We start from the raw sequence: 20745 nt of genomic DNA, 5'->3' as shown, positions 1-20745 counted from the left end.
ACAGAGTCACAGCCCCTCAGTCCATTCCCAGACTTGGACTAGTTTACAGACCCAGAACATCTTGAAGGATGGAGAAGCTGGGTTCCCTTGAGGAAGGACCCCCAGCATGCAACCAAAAGTTTCTACTGTTTATCTTTCTCCCGGCCTTGCCCAAAGATGGCATCTTACCAGAGTGACAGTGCATTGGGGAAACGGAAATAATCAGACTTTTCAGGGACCGCTGGACTGGCTCTGAATTGTCACGGCTCCTTGGAGACGCAGAATGTCACTCTGGTCCACCAGTCAGAGTAGGGGATGTGGAGGTCAAGTACTCAGTAGAGTTTTAGCTCAGGTCCATCTCACGGTGGGCCCAGTGGGCCTCCGACCCATCGTATGGTTATTTTCCCAGTTCTGGAGTACATAATTGGGATAGACATATTCAGCAACTGGCGGAATCCAAACACTGGTTCCCTGACCTGAGAGGTGAGGGCTGTTCTGATGCGAAAGGCCACTGGAACTGTCTGTCCCTAGAAAAATAGTGAAGGAGAACCAACATCAGTTCCTGGAGGGATTGCAGAGATGAGTGCCACCGTCAGGACTGAAGGGTACATGGGTATTCATAATAAACAAGAAATAATTTCACGTTCCTGCCAGGATTGCAGAGATGAGTGCCACCGTCAGGACTGAAGGGTGCAGGGGTATTCATAGTAAACAAGAAATAATTTCACGTTCCTGCCAGGATTGTAGAGATGAGTGCCACCGTCAGGACTGAAGGGTGCAGGGGTATTCATAGTAAACCAGAAGCCACTTCCTGTTCTCAGTGGTGTTCTTTGAAGCACAGATTTTAATTTTGATGAAGTCCAATGTATCTATTTTTTCTTTTGTCACTTGCCTTTTTGTGTTAAATCTAAGAATCCATTGCCTAATCCAAGATTACAGAGATTTACACCTATGCTTTCTTCTAAGAGTTTCATAGTTTTAGCTCTTATATTTAGATCTGTGATCCATTTTGAGTTCATTTTTGCATCTGGATATCCAGTTGTCTCCGCAACATTTGTTGAAAAGATTTCTTTCCCCATTGAGTCTTGTCACTCTTGTTGAAAATCAGTTGACCATAAATGCAAAGGTTTATTTCTGAACTCTGAATTCTATTTCATTGATCCTTACATGTAACCTTATGCCAATACCACACCATCTTCATTTCTATAGCTTTGTAGTAAGTTTTGCAATCGGGTAGTATGAGTCCACCAACTTTGTTCTTTTTTTCGAGATTATTTTGGCTGTTCTGGGTTCCTAGCATTTGCATATAAATTTCAGGATCACCTAGCCAATTTCTGCACAAAAGCCAGCTGAGATTTTCGTAGAAATTGGATTGAATCTGTAGATTATTTTGGGGAAGTTTAGCATTCTTAACAATGTAATTATTGATGTGATATAAAATGACTTATCCTATTTTATTTTTTTGTTGTTTGTTCCTTCTGGTCCTCATTCGTCTTTTTCTCTGCCTTCTTGTGAGTTATTTGAATACTATTTTAGAATTCCATTGTGATTTATCTATAGTGTTTTGAATATATCTCCTTGTATAGATTCTTCATTGGTCACTCTAGGTATTATATTATACGTAATACATGTATTTACATAATTTGTTGCAGCCTACTGATGTTGGCATTTTACCAGTTTGAGTGGTGTGTGGATACCTTCTGTCTTCGTGTGTCTTCACCTTATTCATATACGTTGAATGTAAATTAAGATATAATTATCTGTACTTTGAGAATCACATCAATGTTATAATTTTTACTTCAAGCATCATACTTATTTTAGCAAGCTCAGGAGGAGCTAAGTCTGTTTTATTCCCCTGAATTTTTACTCTTTCCGTTTTTCTACTGTCCTTCCTGATGTTCCAGGACTTCTGCCTTCATCAGTTCCTTTCTGATCCAGTACTTCGTTGAGCATTCTTTTAGGGCAGACCTGCTGGCAACAAATTCTCTGTAGTTTTCCTTCCTCTGAGAATAATTCGATTTCTTCTTCATTCCTGAAAGATAGTTTCACTGGATATAGAATTTTGAGTAACAGTTCTTTTCTTTCGGCACTTGAAAAGCTTTATACCACTTCTGGTGAAAAATCCACTTTTATTTGAGTTGTTTTTCTCCTGTAGGTAAGGTGTCCTGTCTCTCTTGCTGCTGTCAAGATTTTTCCTTGGTCTGTTTTGTGTATCTTAACATTAATTTCTTTGGTTTTTATCCTGTTTGAGTCTGTTCAGTTTTTTTAATCTGAGTTTATGTATTTTTTGCCTAATTTGGGAAATTATCAGCCATTATTTCTTCTAACACTTTTTCAGCTCCATATTCTTTTTCTTTTCCTTCTGGAATGCCAATGATATGAATGTTAATCTTTTGTTTTAGCCCTCAGATTCCCAAGGCTCTGGTTTGTTTTTCTTTTTTTAAAAAATATTTTCTCTCTGTTGTTTGAATTGGGTAATTTCTATTCTTTGATCTTTAATTTCAGTGGTTCTTTTGTCTGTCATCTCATGCTGCAATATACCTCATCCAGTTTATCAGTTCTAAACTTCCCATGTGGTACTTAAATGTTGTGTCTTTGATTTCTTTGCTGAGACTCTCTGTTTTCATTTGTTTCTGGCATGTTCATAATGGCTTGTTGAAGCATTTTTATGACAGCTGCTTTAAAATCCTTGTCAAGTTCTTCCATCAGTTTCCTCTGGTACTGGCATCTCTTGCTTGCCTTTTTTTATTCAGGCTGAGATTTTTCTGCTTCTTGGTGTGGTGAGTGATTTCTCCTTGTATGCTGGACGTTTTGCATATTATGTATAAGACTCTGGATCTTGTTCTTCTGTTTTAGCACATCTTCTCCTAGCACAGTGCCCCTGAGAGTAAGAAGCTGATTCCTCTCACTGCCATGTGGGGACGTGAGTCCAGGTTCCCCACAAGGCCCTTATTTATTCCTTGGGCTGGGAACAGACACCTGTTGCTGCTGGCTGGGAGTGGAATTTCAGGCTTCCCTGTAGAACTCTGCTAGCACCACTCTAGCTGGGAGAATGAGGGCTGTCTTGTTACCGTCGCCCCCCTGGTTTCTACTGACCCCATAAGGTTTCGTTTGTTACCACTGGGCTCTTTATGTGGCCTTCTCTGACACTGCCCAAGATAGGGAAGGACCCCCCAGTGCAGCTGGGTGAGGGTGGACATCTGAGCTCCTCACATGGCCTCCTCTGACATGGCCCCAGATAGGGGAGGACCCCCCAGTGCAGCTGGGTGAGGGTGGACGTCTGAGCTCCTCACATGGCCTCCTCTGACATGGCCCCAGATAGGGGAGGACCCCCCAGTGCAGCTGAGCAAGGGTGGACATCTGAGTTCCTCACGTGGCACTTACTGATGAGGGTTGGGAGTTTGGCTTTCTGGGGAGTTTGGCTGGAGTAGAGCCGTTACTGTCTAGAATTCTCTTTTTGGCAGGCTGCCCCTTTTCTGGTCTTTGGGGTAGAGAGAGCAAGCCTCCTGTATTTATTTATCTTTGTTTGCACCTGTGGCTTATCCAGGTTTCTGGCTTCTTCGGTACTCAGTCTAGGACATGTTAAATAAAAAGAAACTCACCTCCTCAAGTTCCCCAACTCCCAAGCTGCCTAGGCAGTCTGACTTTTCCTCTCCACTCTTCATAATCTTTTGTTTGTTTCATATATAGTGTCCAGGGTTTTTAAGCTGCACTTAGTGGGGAGCATGGGAGAAGAAGTGCGTCTGCTCTATCTTGTCCTAGAACTGGAAGCCCTACCATTGATCTTGATATCTTGGTCTTGCATCTGGTACTTTGCTGAACTTATGTATTCTCTTGGTTTCTTGGTGGGTCTGTGGGATTGTCTACCTGCAGAGTCACGTTTTCTCTTGTTTACTTCTCCTGTTTACTCTTCGGCTTCTAATCTCGATACCTTTTATCTCCTTTTCTTGCCTAGTTGAACTGGCTGGGTTTGCCCTCCAGTGCTGACAAGAAGTGGTGAGTGCGGATACCCTCTACTTGTCCCCATGTTGAGGGAGAATGCATTCAGTTCTTCACTGTCAAGTTTGATGTCAGCTGTAGCTTTTTGGTGTGAAGCTGAGGAAATTCCCTTCTATTTCTAGTTTTAGGGTTTTTATCAAGAATGATACTGGGTTTTGTCAAATGTGTTTTCACCATCTATTGAGACGGTCATGTGGTTTTGTCTTTGAGTCTGTTAATACGGTGTAGCACATTAATTGATTTTCAGACACTAAACCGACCTTTCATTTATCTCAAGGAGGGGTTTTCATACTTGAGATAAATTCCTCTTGATCATGGTATGTACTCGTTTTTGGGTTGGCTTGCTAACCTTGTTGGGATTTTGTGTCTATAGTCATGGGGTATATTGGTCTGTAGTTTTCTTTCTTGTGACATCTTTGTCTAGCTTTGGTTTTGGGTTAATACTACCCCTTATCTTTATATTCTTGAGGAATTTGTGAAGGATTGGTATTATTTCTTCTTTAAATGTTTAATGGAATTTGCCAGTGAAGCCAGCTGGCCCTGAGCTTTTCTTTCTGTGGGACATTTTTAATTACCAATTCGTTTCTTTGCTTGAATAGATATATGCAGATTTTCCTTTTCTTTTTGAGTCAGTTTAGTAATTTGGATTATTCTAGGAATTTTTCCATTTTATCTAAATTGTCTAATGTTTTGGCATAAAGTTGCTTGTAGCTTATAATTTTTTTAGTTTATGTAAGGTCAGTATTAATGTTTGCTTTCATTCCTGATTTAGTAATTTGTGTGTTCTTTTTTTCTTGGTCAATCTAACCTTAAAAGTTTGTCAATTTCATTGATGTTTTCAAATAACTAACTTCTGGTTTCATTGATTTTTCTCTTTCATGCTTCTCTTTTCATTTCCTTTTTTATTTTTAATTTAATTTAATTTAATTTTTTTGAGGAAGACTGGCCCTGAGCTAACATCCATGCCCATCTTCCTCTACTTTATATGTGGGATGCCTACCACAGCATGGTGTGCCAAGTGGTGCCATGTCTGCACCCGGGATCCGAACTGGCGAACCCCAGGCTGCCAAGAAGTGGAACGTGCGAACTAAACCACTGTGCCACCAGGCCAGCCCCAGATTTCCTTTTTTAGTTTGCTCTTCTGTTTCCTTGTTTCTTAGTGTGGAAGACTGTGTTATTGATTTGAGATCTTCTTTTGTAATACAGGCCTTTATAGTTAGAGATTTCCCTTGAATTACTACTTTAGCTGCATCCCATATATTTTGGTAGGCAGTGTTTTGTTTTCAGGTGGCTCAGACCATTTTCTAATTGCCCTCAGGATTACTTCTTTGACACATTGGTTATTTGGAGGGTGTTGTTTGATTTCTAAATATTTGTGGTCTTCCAAAATAGCCTTCTGTTGATTTCTATTTCATTGCACCATAGTCAGGGAACAAAGACACTTTGTATTACTTAAATATTTTAAAATTTATTGGAACTTGTTTTATGGCTTATCAAGGGGTGGCACACTACAGCCTGTGGGCTAAATGCATCCCACCTCCTGTTTTTACAAATGAAGTTTTATTGGGACACAGCTGTGCCCATTCATTTGTGGTTATTTTGATAACCACATTGTTGAGTATTTGCAACAGAGATAGTTGGTCCTCAAAGCCTAAAATATTTACTGTTTGGTCCTTTACAGAAGAATTTTGCTGACCCCTGGTCTAGCATATCATCTGTGCTGGAGAATGTTCCATTTGCCCTTGAGAAGAATGTACATCCTGGTGTTGAATGAAGTGTTGCTTAGATGCTAATTAGATGAAATTTGTTGATAGAGTTGTTCAGCAGTTCTCCATCGTTGACAGTTTTCTGTATAGTTTTTTGGTCCATTAGTAAGATTTGGGTATTGAAGTCTCCAGCTATTATTGTTGAATTGTCTGTTTCTCCTTCAATTCTGTCAATATTTTCATCATGTATTTTGGGGCTCTGTTGTTAGGTATGTATATGTTCATAATCATTGTTTCCTCATAATAAATTGACCCTTTTATCATTATAAAATGATTCTCTTCATCTATGTATTTTTTTATCTTAAAATCTATTTTGTCTAATATTAATATAGCCACTCTAGCTCCCTTATGAACACTGTTTGTGTGGTATATCTTTTTATTTTCAATCTGTTTGTATCTTCAAATCTAAAATTTGTCTCTTGTGAACAACTTATAGTCTGATCTTATATATTTCTGTTAATCCAGAGTGACAACTTCTGCCTTTTGATTATAATCTTTTGTCCATTTATGTTTATTCTTATTATTGACATGGTTGGATTACTTCTGTGACTTTGCTGTTTGTTTTCTATATGTCTGTCATTTTTGTTCCTCTGTTCCTCCTTTACCACCTTCTGTGTGTACATTAGTTTTTTTCTAATTTACCATTTAAATTTTTATTAATATTTTGATTACATTTAAAAATTATTTTCTCAATTGTTATGCTAGATGTTACAATATGCACCTTAATTTACCATGATCTACTTCAGATTGATACTCATTTAAGATGCACCATCATAGGTTCATTCCCTCCCCTCTCTTGTGCTATTATTGTCATACATGTTCTGTCTATATATGTTACAGACTCAATAATACACTACTATAATTATTACTTTGTACCATCTTGTATCTTTTAAAGAAGTTAAGAGAAGAAATCAAAAATATAGGATATTTTATCCTGTTCTGCATACTTACTGTTCTCAGTACATGTCATTTGAGTTGCCATCTCTCTCATTCTCCTACACCTCTTCTGTGCTTTTATATGTCATATATATTATATTTTGTGTGTTATAAGCCCTACAGTATAATTTTTAAATAATTACTTTATGCAGTTGTCTTTTAAATCAGTCAAGAAAGTAAATGGAAATGTTTGTATTGTCTAATCACCTGCACGATGACCTTACCAGAGCTCTTTGTTTCCTTGTGTGAATTTGAGTTTCCCTCCGAGGGTGTCGCTTCCTTGCAGCCCAAAGAACTTCCTTTAGTCTTTTCTGCAGGAGGCAGGCTTGCTAGCGGTAGATTCTTTCAGTATTTGTTTGGGAATGTTTTTATTTTGCTTTACTTTTTGAAGGATAGTTATGCTGGATATAGAATCCTCAGTGACAGTTTTGTTTCTTTTGGAAATGTGCATATGTCGTCCCGCTGCCTCCTGATGCCCGTTGTCTCTGACGGAGGTCACTGTCCGTATTGTAATGGTTCCCTCATTCATCATGAATCATTTTGCTGTTACTGCTTTCAGGTTTCCTCTTTGTCTGTGTCTCAAAGCTGTCTGATGATGGCGTGGATCTCTGTGTTTATTCTGCTTGGCATTTGTGTAGGTTCTTGGATATAGGTTATTTTTTTTCCATCAAATCTGGGAAATTTTGACTTTATTTCTTCAAACATTTTTTCTCTCCCTTTCTCTCCTATCCCTCACACAGCCATGTTACGTGTATGATGGTGGTGTGTTCAGTGGTACCCCCAGGTCCCTGAGAATCTGTTCATTTTCTTCCTTCTTTTTTCCTCATCTTCAGATTGTATAATTTCTATTGCTGTGTCTTCAAATTCACTGATTCTTTCTTCTGCCATTTCAAATCTGCTGTTGAGCCCCTCTAGTGATGTTCTTATTTCTGTTATTGTCTTTTTGATTTGAGAAATTTCATTTAGTTCTTTTTATATAATTTCTACCTCTCTATTGATAGTCTCTATTTGATGAATCATTGTCACTGAAAATTAATAAAAGGAAACCTCATTTAAAATGGAGTCAGGAGGCCAGAAGGGGGAGCTCCCCCGCAGTACCACTCGAGGTCAGTTATAGGCCCCAACAAGAGTCAACAAGAAAGAATTCTTAACTACAGGAAGAAATATGCATTCCGTCCCAAACAGAAGTCAGCGACCCCAGTGACTCAGCCAATAAGAAACCACCACCATCCTGAACTCCTGCTTTTCTCAATGGACTTTCATGCAGAACGACCCTCCCAATTTCCTTCCTTCTCCCAAAAAATGATGTTCCTCTCCCTTGTTTGTTGGATTTCTCTGTGGTCTGCCATAGCATGCACATCTTGATTTGCAATTCTTTGGCTATTCTCGAATAAACTCATTTTGCTGGTAAAATAGCTGGCTGCTTTATTTTTAAGGTTGGCATCACCATGCTTTTCTTTAATCCTTTTAACATGATTTCCTTTAATTCTTAACATTTTCAGTAGTTTCTTTGAAATCCTTATCTCTTAAAGCCAATATCTGAGTGCTCTCAGAAGTGGATTCTATTGATTTTTTTTCTTCCTGTGTATGGCTCACGCTTTTGTGTTTCCTTGCATGTGTCATACTTTTTTGTTAAAAAACTTGGCATTTTAACTAATACATTGTTACGTAACTCTGGATTCTTCTCTCTCTCCTCACTGCGAGGTGGTGGTGTTGGTGGTGGTTTTTGTTTGCTTGTTCATTTTAATCATCTGCCTGGACTGATTCTGTGGAGTGCATTCCACTGTCATATGCAACATCTGCTGTCTCTGCTCAACTTTTTAAATTTTTTTAAAATGTTTTGATTTTCAGGCTTGGCTTGGTTCGCAGGGGCTGTCCCTGCGTCAGCATGGCTCAGTGGTCAGCTTTTGGTTTGGCAGAGGTTATGCTTAAATGCCTGTGCAGATAATGCTCTACCCTTTGCTGTTAGATCCGTGTGACTTGGGGAATGCTTTCAAAATTCAGATAGTTTGGAGGTCTGCCCATTTTTTTACTTTGTTTCTGATCTCATGGACTTTTTTAACATTAGGCAAGCTGTTATTTGTAAGTTTTTATAGATGTTCTGTATCAGATTGAGGAAATTTCCTTCTGTTTCTGCTGGAAGTTTTAACATGAATGAATGTTGAATTTTATCAGATTCTTTTTCTGCATCTTTTGTGACGATCATCGAGTTTCCTTCTGTTTTTCTACCAATGAGATATATTACATTGATTAATTTTCAAATGTTAACTCAACCTCAGTTTCCTGGGATTAATATCACTTTATCATGACGTAATAGTCTTTTTTATGTATTGTTAGGTTTGATTAGCTAATATTTTTGTAAGGAATTCTGCATCTGTGTTACTGACTGCTACGTACTTACTTTCTTGTACCATCCTCACTGAGTTTTGGTGTAGGAGTTACGGTGCTCTTGTGAACTGAACGGGCAAGGCATTCACTCTTGCTTTATTCTTTCAAAGGGTTGGTGTACAATTGTTATTTCTTCCTTGTGTGTTTGGCAGAATTCATCAGTGAGATGACCTGGATAATAGTTTTCTCTATGACAAGATTTTTAAGTACAGATTTAATTTCTTTGTGAGGCTGTTCATATTCTTAAACTATTTCTTGCCTCAGTTTTAGAAGGTTGGACTTTTCAAGTATTTAGTCTATTTCATCTAAGTTGTCCAATTTTTTGGTCTAAAGCTGGATATAATATTCCCATAAGCCTTTCAAGGGCTGAAGTATCTATTGCAATGCCCTCTTTTAATTCCTGATTGCTAATTTGCATTTTCTTAACTTTTTTTCTTGATCGTTTCTTACTGGAGTTTAATTTTTTAAATTATTTCAAGGAGCTAACTTTTGGCTTTGTTAGTATTTTGTATTTTTTCTGTTTTCAGTTTCACTGATAGCTGCTTTTCCTTTCTTCTACTTACTTTGGGTTTAATTTATAACTTTTTGAGATAGAAGCTTAGATCACTGATTTTAAACTTTTCTAAGAAGTTTTCAAATACATGCATTGAGAACTATAAACTTCTGCTCTGTTTGCATCCCACCATTTTTTGTATGTCATGTTTTCCATTTCATTCACTTCAAATAGTTTCTAATTTCCTTTATTTGGAACTGTGTTTAATTTCTAAATATTTAAGGATTTTCTAGTGAGCTTTTTATTAGTGATTTCTGGTTTCATTTATTTGAGGACAGAGGACATGGTTGAAATTTATTAAAACTTGTTATACTCTTTTTTTTATGTTCTAAACGTAATTGGAAAGAGTGCATTCAGCAGCTGGATGATGTTTCTATAAATATCAGTCAGGTTGAGTTGGTTAAATAGTGTTCAAATTTCTATATTCTTACTAATTATTTTTGTCTTCTTGCTATATCAATCATGGGGAGAAATTTGTTAAAATCTACAACTGTATTGTCTATTTCTCCTTTTAGTTTTGTTAATTTTTGCTTAATGAATTGTGAAGTTCTGTTACTAAATGCATACATATTTAGTATTGTTAAGTCTTTCTGTTGGATTTACTCTCTTACTATTCTGCATTGTCCCTCTTTATCCCTGGTAATACTCCTAGTCTTAAAGTGACTTCTGCTATGATATGTCTTTTGCAATTCCTTTACTTTGATTTATCTGTGTCTTTATATTTCACAGTGTCCCTTGTGAACAGGATATAGCTGGGTCTTGTTTCTTGACCCAGGCTGACAACCTGCCTTTTAATTAGAGAATTTAGTCCATTTATATTTAGTATAATTGCTAATATGGTTGAGTTTAATTCCACCATCTTGTTATTTGTTTTCTGTTTCTTCCATTTGATCTTTGTTCCTTTGCTTTTCCTTTCCTGCTTCCATTTTCTCCTCCTCTATTGACTCGTTATTACTGGCTACTTTAGAGTTGTGCTGTCCAGTATGGTAGCCACGAGCCACGTTAAATTAAGTTTAAAATTCCATTCCTCGTTGCATTAGCTGCACTTCAGAGGCCCAGTAGCCAGATGTGCCTATTATTGTATTAGACAGTACAGATTAAGCCAAAAAGTTCTGCTTGACAGTCCTTTAGAGATTATGATCAGGATTTATTTTGAGTCAAAAGTATCCAGTGTCAGGTGTGAAAAAAACAACATTCTGATTGGAGATGTGTGTTCTGGTTGTGTCTTTACTACTGATTAGCTTTGTGTCTGCAGGTGAATGTCCTGCTGCTCTCAGCCTCAGTTTCTTTTCTAAAACTTGGGGATATTAATTCCTTCTCTTTCTGCTTCATGGAGTGCTTGTGGAAAAGAAAACTGTACAACAGTAAAGTGCTTTATAAAGACAAAAGCAGTTTTAAAAACAGTATCGAAAATCAATTGACTAGTTGTCTGTGTTTCATTTGCTCTTTTAGGTTGCTGACAGAACTGGAATCTCCTTCTTGGTGGCCCTTTAGCTCCAAGCTTTGGAAGATGCCGTCAGAAACAAAGACCAGGGGAGGCACCTCAATGGCTAATTCCAAAGCTCTGGGGAAAGAAGGGATAGTGATCAGAATTCCTGCTGTTATTTCCCAAAGAACAGAATCTCATGTTAAACCAGGAAGGTTCACCGTCCTTGTTTCTGGGTTGGAGATCCATGACTCAGATTCTTTGCTCATGCACAGATTTGAACGAGAAGATGTAGATGACATTAAGGTTCACACACCTTACGAAATTAGCATCCGCCAGCGGTTTATTGGGAAGCCAGACATAGCCTATCGTTTGATATCTGCCAAGATGCCAGAGGTCATCCCCATTTTGGAAGTACAGTTCAGCGAGAAGATGGAGTTGCTGGAAGACACCAGGACACTCGGGAGCACTGGGACCTCTTCCCTGGCAGAGAAGGGCTGCTCAGTCTGGCATGCAGGTGAGTGCCTGTCAAAACAGCCTGTGCACAGACCTCTGGCGTCACAACCAGACTCAGCACCGCCTTGGTACATGTTGACATGATGCATCACTTGAGCAGCTACTGGTTTCAGCTCACTAGCGATTGCCCATTTGTATGTAAATAAAAATAATTTCAGACCGTTTTCCTTAGTACTTGCCATCTGTGAGTCTCAAATCACTCAGGTTTATTACACACTTGAGAACTGTGTGGTTTCCAAATAAATCAGAAAGGGTTTTGATGACCCTTTCAGAGCAAAGGGAAGCTCCAAATTTGGTGTTTTCACCTCTTTCCTCTGTTTGATTTGAGAACGAGCACTTTAGGATCTTAACTGGCACCATCCTGCCAGCTCTGGTGGCTTTCCCGTCCCTCTGCACTCCTGGTCTTTTGGCGGTCAATCAAGTCTTCCCAGCCCACCGTCCAGTGTGCTTAGGTATCAGAATCTTTGAAAGCTACGTCTCATAGAGTTTGTTTTTTGGCATCTGTGAGGTACTGTGAAACCCTCGCTCTCCCTGGCAGTGTGGCCACAGTGCCCTCTTGCTTCTCTGTGGGGTGTGGATGGGGTAGCTGGGCATGGCCGTAGGGGTCTGTGTGGGTGGTAATACATGGATACATCCCACGTCCACATGTGGTGAGGGCATGGGTCCCTACCTCCTCCCTAGCACATTATACCTGCTATCCCTGACTCCTCCGTTTTGCATTCTGAGCATCTTATAGCGTCTCATTTCTTTGATTGATTCTGAGATGGACCATCGGACACTTTTTATTTGCTTTTGGCCCCGCGGGTTTGCTCTGTGGATTGCCTGTTCTGGTTTTTTTCCTAATGGGCTGTCTCTTTGTTTTTCAGATTTGCAGGTGTTCCCTATATATTCTATTCATCCCTTGTTGACTTTAGAGGCTGCCAATACTTCTCCCAGACCATCAGCCTCTATTACAGAAATCTTTAATTTTGCTGTGGTCAAATCTACCATTTTTCCCCTTAAGTTTGTTTTTGAGCCCTGCTTAAGAAATCCCAAAGTCGTAAAATATTCTGATATTTTCAAATACTAGCATTATAGGTGATGTCACTTCTGTATTGTCGTGACTTCTTTGGTGGCTGAGTGTCTGTTAAAGGAAGAGACATGTTTGTCACTATTTCACTTCCTTTTCTTGTTCTCTTAAGTGATTGATTTTGGTTCCAATATGTAATCTGTTTCCCTAACACATGAATATTTTTATGTTATTCTAGATGACTTCAGGTTTCCAAAAGAAGTATACTTGATAATAGATCTGGTCCCATAACTACTGAAATGTTGGAAATGTCCATGTGAAAACTTAATTCAAAAACTTACTTTCTTGGGGCTGGCCCCGTGGCCGAGTGGTTAAGTTCGTGCGCTCCACTGCAGGTGGCCCAGTGTTTTGTTGGTTCGAATCCCGGGTGCGGACATGGCACTGCTCATCAAACCACACTGAGGCAGCATCCCACATGCCACAACTAGAAGGACCCACAACGAAAGAATATACAACTATGTACTGGGGGGCTTTGGGGAGAAAAAGGAAAAAAAATAAAAATCTTTAAAAAAAACAAAAACTTACTTTCTTGGCATTTCCAGATTCTTCTTTGGCCCTCACTTAAGGCAGGACTCAGAAGCTGGCCCATAGAAGGGCTGAGAAGGGTGGGCTGCAGAGCCCACATAAGACCTGGCCAGAAGGGCCTTCAGGCATGGCCATCTGGAGCCAGCCTGGGAGCCTCTCTGACACCCCGTGTCTCTGACTGAGTTGCCCCACTGCTGCTGTCCTCTGGGAGGAGGCCCGGGGCTGGCAGGCTGGATGCAGAGTGCCGTCGGCTGCCAGTTCTGCGGGTGCTGCTTCAGACGCCCTGTGCCAGGCATGGTGCCAGGCCCCCTTGCCCTGACAGCAAGACTAAATGAAATGTACAGCCCTTGTCTTCATGAAGCTCCGCCACTTTGTGGCTTTTATATCAGGCATGGTGGTTTCAGAGAGAGAACACGGCACAGAAGTAATGAATGAGATGGCAGAAGCGAGCGTGCCACATGTGGCACAGACGTCATGCTGTAGTGGGACGAGTGTGAACTTGCTGTGCCTGCTGTTGTGAGGGCGGGCCCCTGGAAGGTGAGATGGCAGCTCTGACCCAGAGCGTCCAGGCTGCAGACAGAGCTGGGGAGGAGCACGGAATGAGTGCCAGGGCCTCCATAGCCTCAGTGGGATTGCAGGAAGCTAGATGGGTGCAAATTCTGCACACATGCCATCAGGAACAGCAGGCTGGACCTCTTGGGCACAGGCTGAGGCTGCTTGCCACAGGCCCAATACCCTCCTCAGGGAAGCCGCAAATCTGCTTTTAAGGCCTTTCAGCTGATTCAGCCAGGCCCATCAGATTGTCCAGGACAGGCTCCCTTCCCTAAAGTCAGCCAATTAACAGGTCTTCTCCACACCTCAGATACCTTCCCAGCAACACCTAAACCAGGACTGGATTGAATCACTGGAGACCGTGGCCTCGCCCATCACAGTAATGGATTGTATGTGTGTGGAATAAGCTGAGCCACATCCAGGACGACAGATGGGTTTTCATCTTGGTGCTAACTTTAGCCTCTGGGTGGGATCCCTGCTGTGTGTCTGAATCTGGACCAAGCGAGAAGTGCCATCCGCTTGTGAGCCACCCTGCCTTGGGGGTGTGCGCTCACCACCGTGGTTTGAGAGGCACACTGACAAGGAGTTTGGGGTTAGCTAGCATGCTGAGTTCAGTAAGCAGGAAGGTATCTGATTTGCTAGGAACTTTGCAGTCATCCCATCCAAGCCCGGCCGCGAGAGCATGCTCTGCCTGTTGGCTCTGCTGCGGTGGCATCTGCCGACATGACGCCACCTGCAGCACCTCTGTTTCTACTGCTCCACATTGGAAACCACGGAAACGGCAGAGGTGGAAACCGTGACTTTGACCTCTCAGAAATTCACTCCTCTCCTCACTGAGCTGTTTTGGTGAAATGTGGCCAGAAGGTGGCGGTCTGGTAAAGCGACCAGTGTTTGCCGTGAGTCAGTGTCTAGCAGAACTTTCCAGAGACCTCGGTAGTAATGTGTAATGTAGACGGGTGAGGGCCTGGGGTGGCCAGGATGGCGGCCGGGGAGGAGGAGAGGATCCTGGGCTTCAGGAATGACACAGGCCGGCGGTTTCCACCTTAGGCAAGAGCATTGAAACTGCTGTTTTTCTGCATGACATCTTTAAAATAATTTTTTTAGTTTTAGAATAGTTTCAGACTTGCAGGGAAGTTGCAAGGATAGTACAGAGTCCTGTGGCCCCCACACCCAAGCTTCCCCTCTCGCTGTCCTTTGACGTTAGCATAACAAGCGTCTGTCGATGCATCGTTGCTCACTGAAGTCCAGATGTTACCCAGATCTCCTTGGGCTCTCCTGTCCTGGGGCCCCACCAGGACCCCCAGGACATTTCAGCATGCGTCTCCTTGGGCTCTTCTTGACTATGACTTTCTCAAACCCCTTGCTTTGATACCTTGATGGTTTTGAGGAGGAGTGGTCAGGTTTTGTAGAATGTCCCCCGGTTGGGCTCTGTCTCCTGTTGTCTCATGATCCACTGGGTGACAGGTTTGGGAGGAAGACCCCAGAGCCCTTCTCATCACATCAGAGCAAGGTCCGTACATAGCATTTTTAAGGGTTTTTTTGGGTAGTGATTTTTGTCTTCGTTGTTTGCTGACTGTCACCTTCTGAGAAAGGCCTTCCCTGACCATCTAATTGTTTTTTTCAAGATTTTGTTTCTCCTTTTTCTCCCCAAAGCCCCCCAGTACATAGTTGTATATTCTAGTTGTGAATCCTTCTAGTTGTGGTATGTGGGACGCTGCCTCAGCATGGCTTGACCAGCTTTGCCATGTCCACACCCAGGATCCGAACCAGTGAAACCCTGGGCTGCTGAAGCAGAGCATGCAAACTTAACCACTCATCCATGGGGCTCCTGACCATCTAATTTAAGAGGCCTCCGGTCACCACTCACTCACCCTCTGGAAATCTTGCCCAGCACTGGGACAGGTGCTCCAGAGCCAGACCTGATCTGTCTGGACAGAGGGCACACACATCTCTGTGTGATGGTAAATAAACATCTGAGGCATTGAAGTCCCTGTGTAGGATCATCCATGTAAGACCATCTTTTCAGGCAGTGGAGTCTGACCCTTGGATGTGGGCATCAGTCTGACCACTGACAGCCCCTGTGTGGTCACTGGGATGCAGGCACCACACTGACCACTGACAGATACTATGTGGTCACTAGGATGCTGGCACTGTGCTGATCACACACAGGCCCCATATGGTCACTAGGAACTAGGCACCCCCTGACCACCGCTAAAATCCTGGGGAGCTGCTCAGCCCTCACCCACTTGATCCCTTCGAAGGCCGCATGGGCCCAAGCTGTGCACCATCTAATTTTGTAAATTTGCAGAGTCAGTTCTAATTGTAACCTTTTGAGACTGCTGTCTCTCTCCATTTTAGGTTTCTTTCTGTTAAACTTGCTGTTGTGTGGAGGGCATGGGCATTTTGTGTTTGTTCTGAAAGGGCTTCCCACCCCAATAAACTTCTGAGTCTGTCCCTGGGTGGACTGGGCATTTCCCTGTGTCATCAATGAGGCATTGGGGGGCCAGGGATGAGGAGAAAGACTCGCCTGTGGCCAGACAGGCATGGAGCCTCATTTCTGCTCCCAGCTCAGGCCCTGGTGGTCTTTGCTCTGAACTTGCGGTGAGGTCAGGAGTCCATCTGATGCACAGAGGAGACTGGTGTCCTGTTGCCTCCTGCAGCCCAGCTCTTGCTCAGGGTTTCCCTCGTTGCCTCATGTTTCCTGGAAATTGAAATCATCTGTATGTTCCCCTGTAGCTTGAACCATTTGTGCTTATTTTGTTTAACTGAGATAATAATGACTTTAGAGACAAAACCCATCTTATACGGAAACAAATTAATTTTCTCAGAAGTTATTTCAAAGCACTGAAGTAACTGAGTCAGCAGCTTAAGTCTCAACACAGCACTGGGGGTGGCTGAGCCCGTGCTAGGCAGGATCCCACTGACCCTGCAGCTCATTGTGAAAAACATCCCTGACTTAGTGTATTCCAGGGAGAAAAATCCTGTTTTGGCTTTTTGGTTGTTTAAGTAAAATCCATTTTGTTAAACGTTCAAAATGTCTCTGTATATTGTATAGCTAAAGGTGTTGAAATGGAAGCCAGAGTGATAGGGAAGGAGCACAGTGCTGGGCACAAGTGTGAGTCGCTGTGGGCCTTGCTCTCAGAGAGCTAGTTGGGGAGATCCCGGTTTGAGAAGATGCTGAAAAAATAAATAGTGTAGTACCGAGCAAGTTAGTTTCAAAGGGCACAAACTGAATGATACCAGGACCGATGAGGGAAGACTGCTGCTGGTGGAAGGGCCCAGTGGAGGACAGGCCACCAGGCTTTCCCTGGGGGACATCCCATCTGCTGACGGCTGCAGATTGAGTACAGGGGAGCGAGGGCCAGCCTGCCAGGGACGAGGTGCCAGGGGGCTAGATCATTGGTTGGCGGGATTCACATCAGCAAGGGAGATGCACTTGGCTGTCTCATGACCACTGATGGTTAACGCCAGGCGTGTCGGGGGGCCTCTCCTTCAGGCTAACAGTAACCAGTGGAACACGTCCTCTGTTTCTGCTGTCGTATCTTAAGCCTTGCCCTGCAGTGTCCGGCTGCTGGCCATTTTAGAAAAGTGCTTTTCATTATGTAACATCTCAGTGAGTGACATCTTAGATCACCTGAGCCCAAGCAACAGTGAGTTCCATGCCGTGGAAAGTTCTGTGCTGGTTAATAAACCCCCAGGATGTTGGACTTCGGAGGGTGGCCCTTTGGAGATTGTAGCATGCAGGTTGTGAAATCAGTTTGATTGGTTGTAACCAGCTTTTTTTTAAAGAACGAATGAGAAAAGCAGACATCTGAGTGCATGGTGTCTAGTAAGGGTTTTGTCTTGAGAGACTTTTTCAGACCCCCGAGATGCACTGAGGGTCTGGTGGTTCTGTGTGGATGCGCTTCTCGTGGTGGCATACAGTTGAGGAGCACGAGGGCTTCCTTCCCGCTGGAGACAGGCCTAGGGGAGGGGAGCTCGCAGGTCTGGGACCCTGGGTCTGGCCTCCATGCACGTCTTGCTCCAGCGATCAGTTCCTGAGCTCCACTCCCTCTGGCCTAGGCCCTTTTCCTCTCTAGGATCCTAAGAAACTGTGCTCTCATCCTTGTTCCAGCCTGTGTTTATCCCAGACGAGGCCAGGCCTTCTTTGCGCAGCCAGGCACTCTCCAGGAGTGTTAATTTGTAAGAATGACTTTAAGAAATAAGAACAGACAGGGTGTGTGTATGTCCAGGGTGGCTGGTCTCTAACCTGGGAGGAGGGGCTTGCCCAGGCAGCAGGTCTTGGAGGCCACCGCTTGGCCACCTGCTCTTCAGGTCAGCGAAACCTTTACCCAGTGATTCCTCCTCCTTCCCCGGCTGACAGTCACCTCGACGATTTCTTCCTCCTTCCTCCCAGCGATTTCCTCCTTCTTCCTGAGAGCGCTTTACCCAATGATTTCCTCCTTCCTTCCCTGAGAGAGCTTTACCCAGTGATTTCCTCCTCCTTCCTTTCCTGGCAATACATTCATTCACAGTTCCCAGCTGCTCTGGCCAGATGGCCCTGCTTACTACTGTCAGGGTCCTGGGAAGGATGTGGGGGTCACCTGTTGGTCCCCTATGCTCCCCATTCCACTGAAAGAGAAAAGGCTGCTCAGAGGAGCTGGTGCTGGAATCTAGACTGCTGGGTCTCGGCCTAGTGTGCCCTCTGCTTTCCAGCATCCTAATAAACAAACATGCTGTGTATCTGAGGTGATCTGTAATATGAAAAAGAGCAGGAGACAGACTCTAATTGATGCTCTTATCTGGGCCCTGCAGTGCCAGGTTGCAGCTGGAGTCAGCTCTTTAAATAAAGGACAGGTGGCACACTGCAGGAGGGGCCGTGAGCCTCCCTTGGTTATTCCCATCTCTCGCCAGGCTGCCCTTTCACTCCTGGGCGAGATTACCCAGGCACAGGTGTTGTGTGGGTGGAAACACCCCTGAGCAGTGCCTGGCCGCGTGCAGCACTCCAACTCACCCCCGCCCTAGCACAGCTCCACACTCCACTGTGTTTGGCCTGACCAGCTGGCCATTTCCTGTGCTCTCTGGAACCGCAGCATGCTGTGGGGGTAATCAGATGGCACTGCGGTCCCAGCATGTATTCATGTGTGTTTCAGCAGGGTTCAACACATGTTATGCTGTATACTCCAAGTCTGTAGTCTTCTCTCAGAGAAAAAGAGACAGTGACCACCCCTGGATAAAGAGCTAGACCCTGAGTGTTTCCAGTGCTCCAGGCTCTGATCAGTGTGGGAAAGGAAGCAGCCCTCGTGGGGGGAGAAGGCGAGGCTGGGCAGACCCACCCCACTCAGCTTAGCAGAGGCTGACAGAGACGGACCTATCACACCCACCAGCCAGCAGGCACTGAGGCCACAGACCAGTAGATGCCTGTGAAAACACTTCGACAGCCTTAAACACCACTCTTTGTAAAGCTCTGAATGTTCTTGTGTTGTTCACACCTTCCGGAAGAGGTCACTGCTGTTTGACTTTCCATTCCAGCGTCTGGGCTGATGGACCGCTCAGTGCACCAAGAGCCCTCCTCAGCAAGCCAGGGAGGCAGGCCACTTCAGCTACAGACGAGTGGGACGTTCGTTTCTGAGGGGGACGCCCAGGAACTGAGACAGGTAACACGTTCACAGTGTCACATCCTCCCCTGCAGGCGACACTTCTCTTTCCTGTCTGGAATAACTCTGCACTGTTTATGCTTGCCTCTCACCTGTGAGGAACGGCTGGGACATCACCTAGTTTGCTCTGCTCCCTATAGCTGGAAAGGGGTGAAGAGGGCAGTGCCATTCCAAGTCCATGTACTTTGTGGCATGTAGACACACACAGCATTTCCATACGCACAGTTGCTCTGGTGTCTGCCTCTGCCTGCTATACGTGTATGTGCATGTGTACTGTGTATATGCACACGTGAGTGTGCACACATGTACATGTGGGTTGTGTGGGCTGTGCATGTGTGCTTTGTGCATGCACACATGCATGCGCATGTGGGTTCTCTGTGTGTTGTATGTGCACTATGAGCACACATATGCAGTGCCTGTGTGTGTGTTTGCTGTGTGTGTTGTGGGTGTGCTGCGTGCGCATGTGCTGTGTATGTGTATATCTGCATGCTGTGTGCACATATGTGTGGTGCCTACACATGTGTGTTGTGTGTCTGGTATGAGTGTATCTGTGTGCGTGTGTATGCTCGTGACGCACATGTGTGGTGCCTGCACATGTGTATGCTGTGCATCTGTTCCACAGGTGCATATAGAGTTGAGGGTGCTAGCTGTCTCAGATCACTCTCAAGTGCTCAACACTGGATGCTTGAGGAGGTTGCCACTTTTCATCCAGGAAGTTGACATTTAAACAATAATTGATAGAAATACATTTAACTTGTCTTCCTGTGTTACTGCTGGAAAATACAATGGCTTTCTTTTTTCCTTTTTTAATAATTTTGAAGCAAATACCTAGACATCTTACTTCATTCATAAATATTTCAGTATGTATCTTAAAAAGACAAGAACTGTTAAAACAAACCCAATATAATATCATAATCACCTTAAAAAGGTAAAAATTAATTCCCTACTGTCATCAGATACCAAGTCAGTACTCATATTTCCCAAGTCATCCCATATAAGAGAGTATTTGGATATTTGTTCAGATCAGGACCTAGGGAGGCCCGTGCAGAACATGTGATGAATCGGGTCCTGAGGAGGCCATGCAGGGCACTTGGTGAATCAGGACCTCAGGAGGCCATGCGGGGCACTTGGTGAATCGGGACCTGAGGAGGCCATGCAGAGCACTTGGTGAATCAGGACTTCAGGAGGTCATGCGGGGCACTTGGTGAATCAGGTCCTAGGGAGGCCATGCAGAGTACTTGGTGAATCAGGACCTCACAAGGACGTGCGGGGCACTTGGTGAATTGGGACCTCAGGAGGCCATGCAGGGCACTTGGTGAATCAGGTCCTAGGGAGGCCGTGCAGGGCACCTGGTGAATTGGGAGCTGAGGAGGCCATGCAGGGTACTTGGTGAATCAGAT

The 20745-nt window shown here is 43.6% G+C and overlaps 1 protein-coding gene across 2 annotated transcripts in view; it reads left to right on the top strand.

Moving 5' to 3' along the window:
* The window catches only part of SNAP47 (synaptosome associated protein 47), a 53639-nt gene that overhangs the window by 17705 nt on the left and 15189 nt on the right, over positions 1 to 20745 (top strand). For both annotated transcript variants that reach the window (XM_023618342.2, XM_023618344.2), the window contains exons 3-4: positions 11074 to 11564; positions 19221 to 19345. In XM_023618342.2, coding sequence (XP_023474110.2) covers positions 11074 to 11564; positions 19221 to 19345 — 616 coding nt within the window. The remainder of the gene's footprint in view (positions 1 to 11073; positions 11565 to 19220; positions 19346 to 20745) is intronic.

The sequence above is a fragment of the Equus caballus genome, chromosome 14, assembly GCF_041296265.1.
Source record: "Equus caballus isolate H_3958 breed thoroughbred chromosome 14, TB-T2T, whole genome shotgun sequence".
NCBI lineage: Eukaryota > Metazoa > Chordata > Mammalia > Perissodactyla > Equidae > Equus > Equus caballus.
This window is presented reverse-complemented; position numbering and strand designations above follow the sequence as displayed.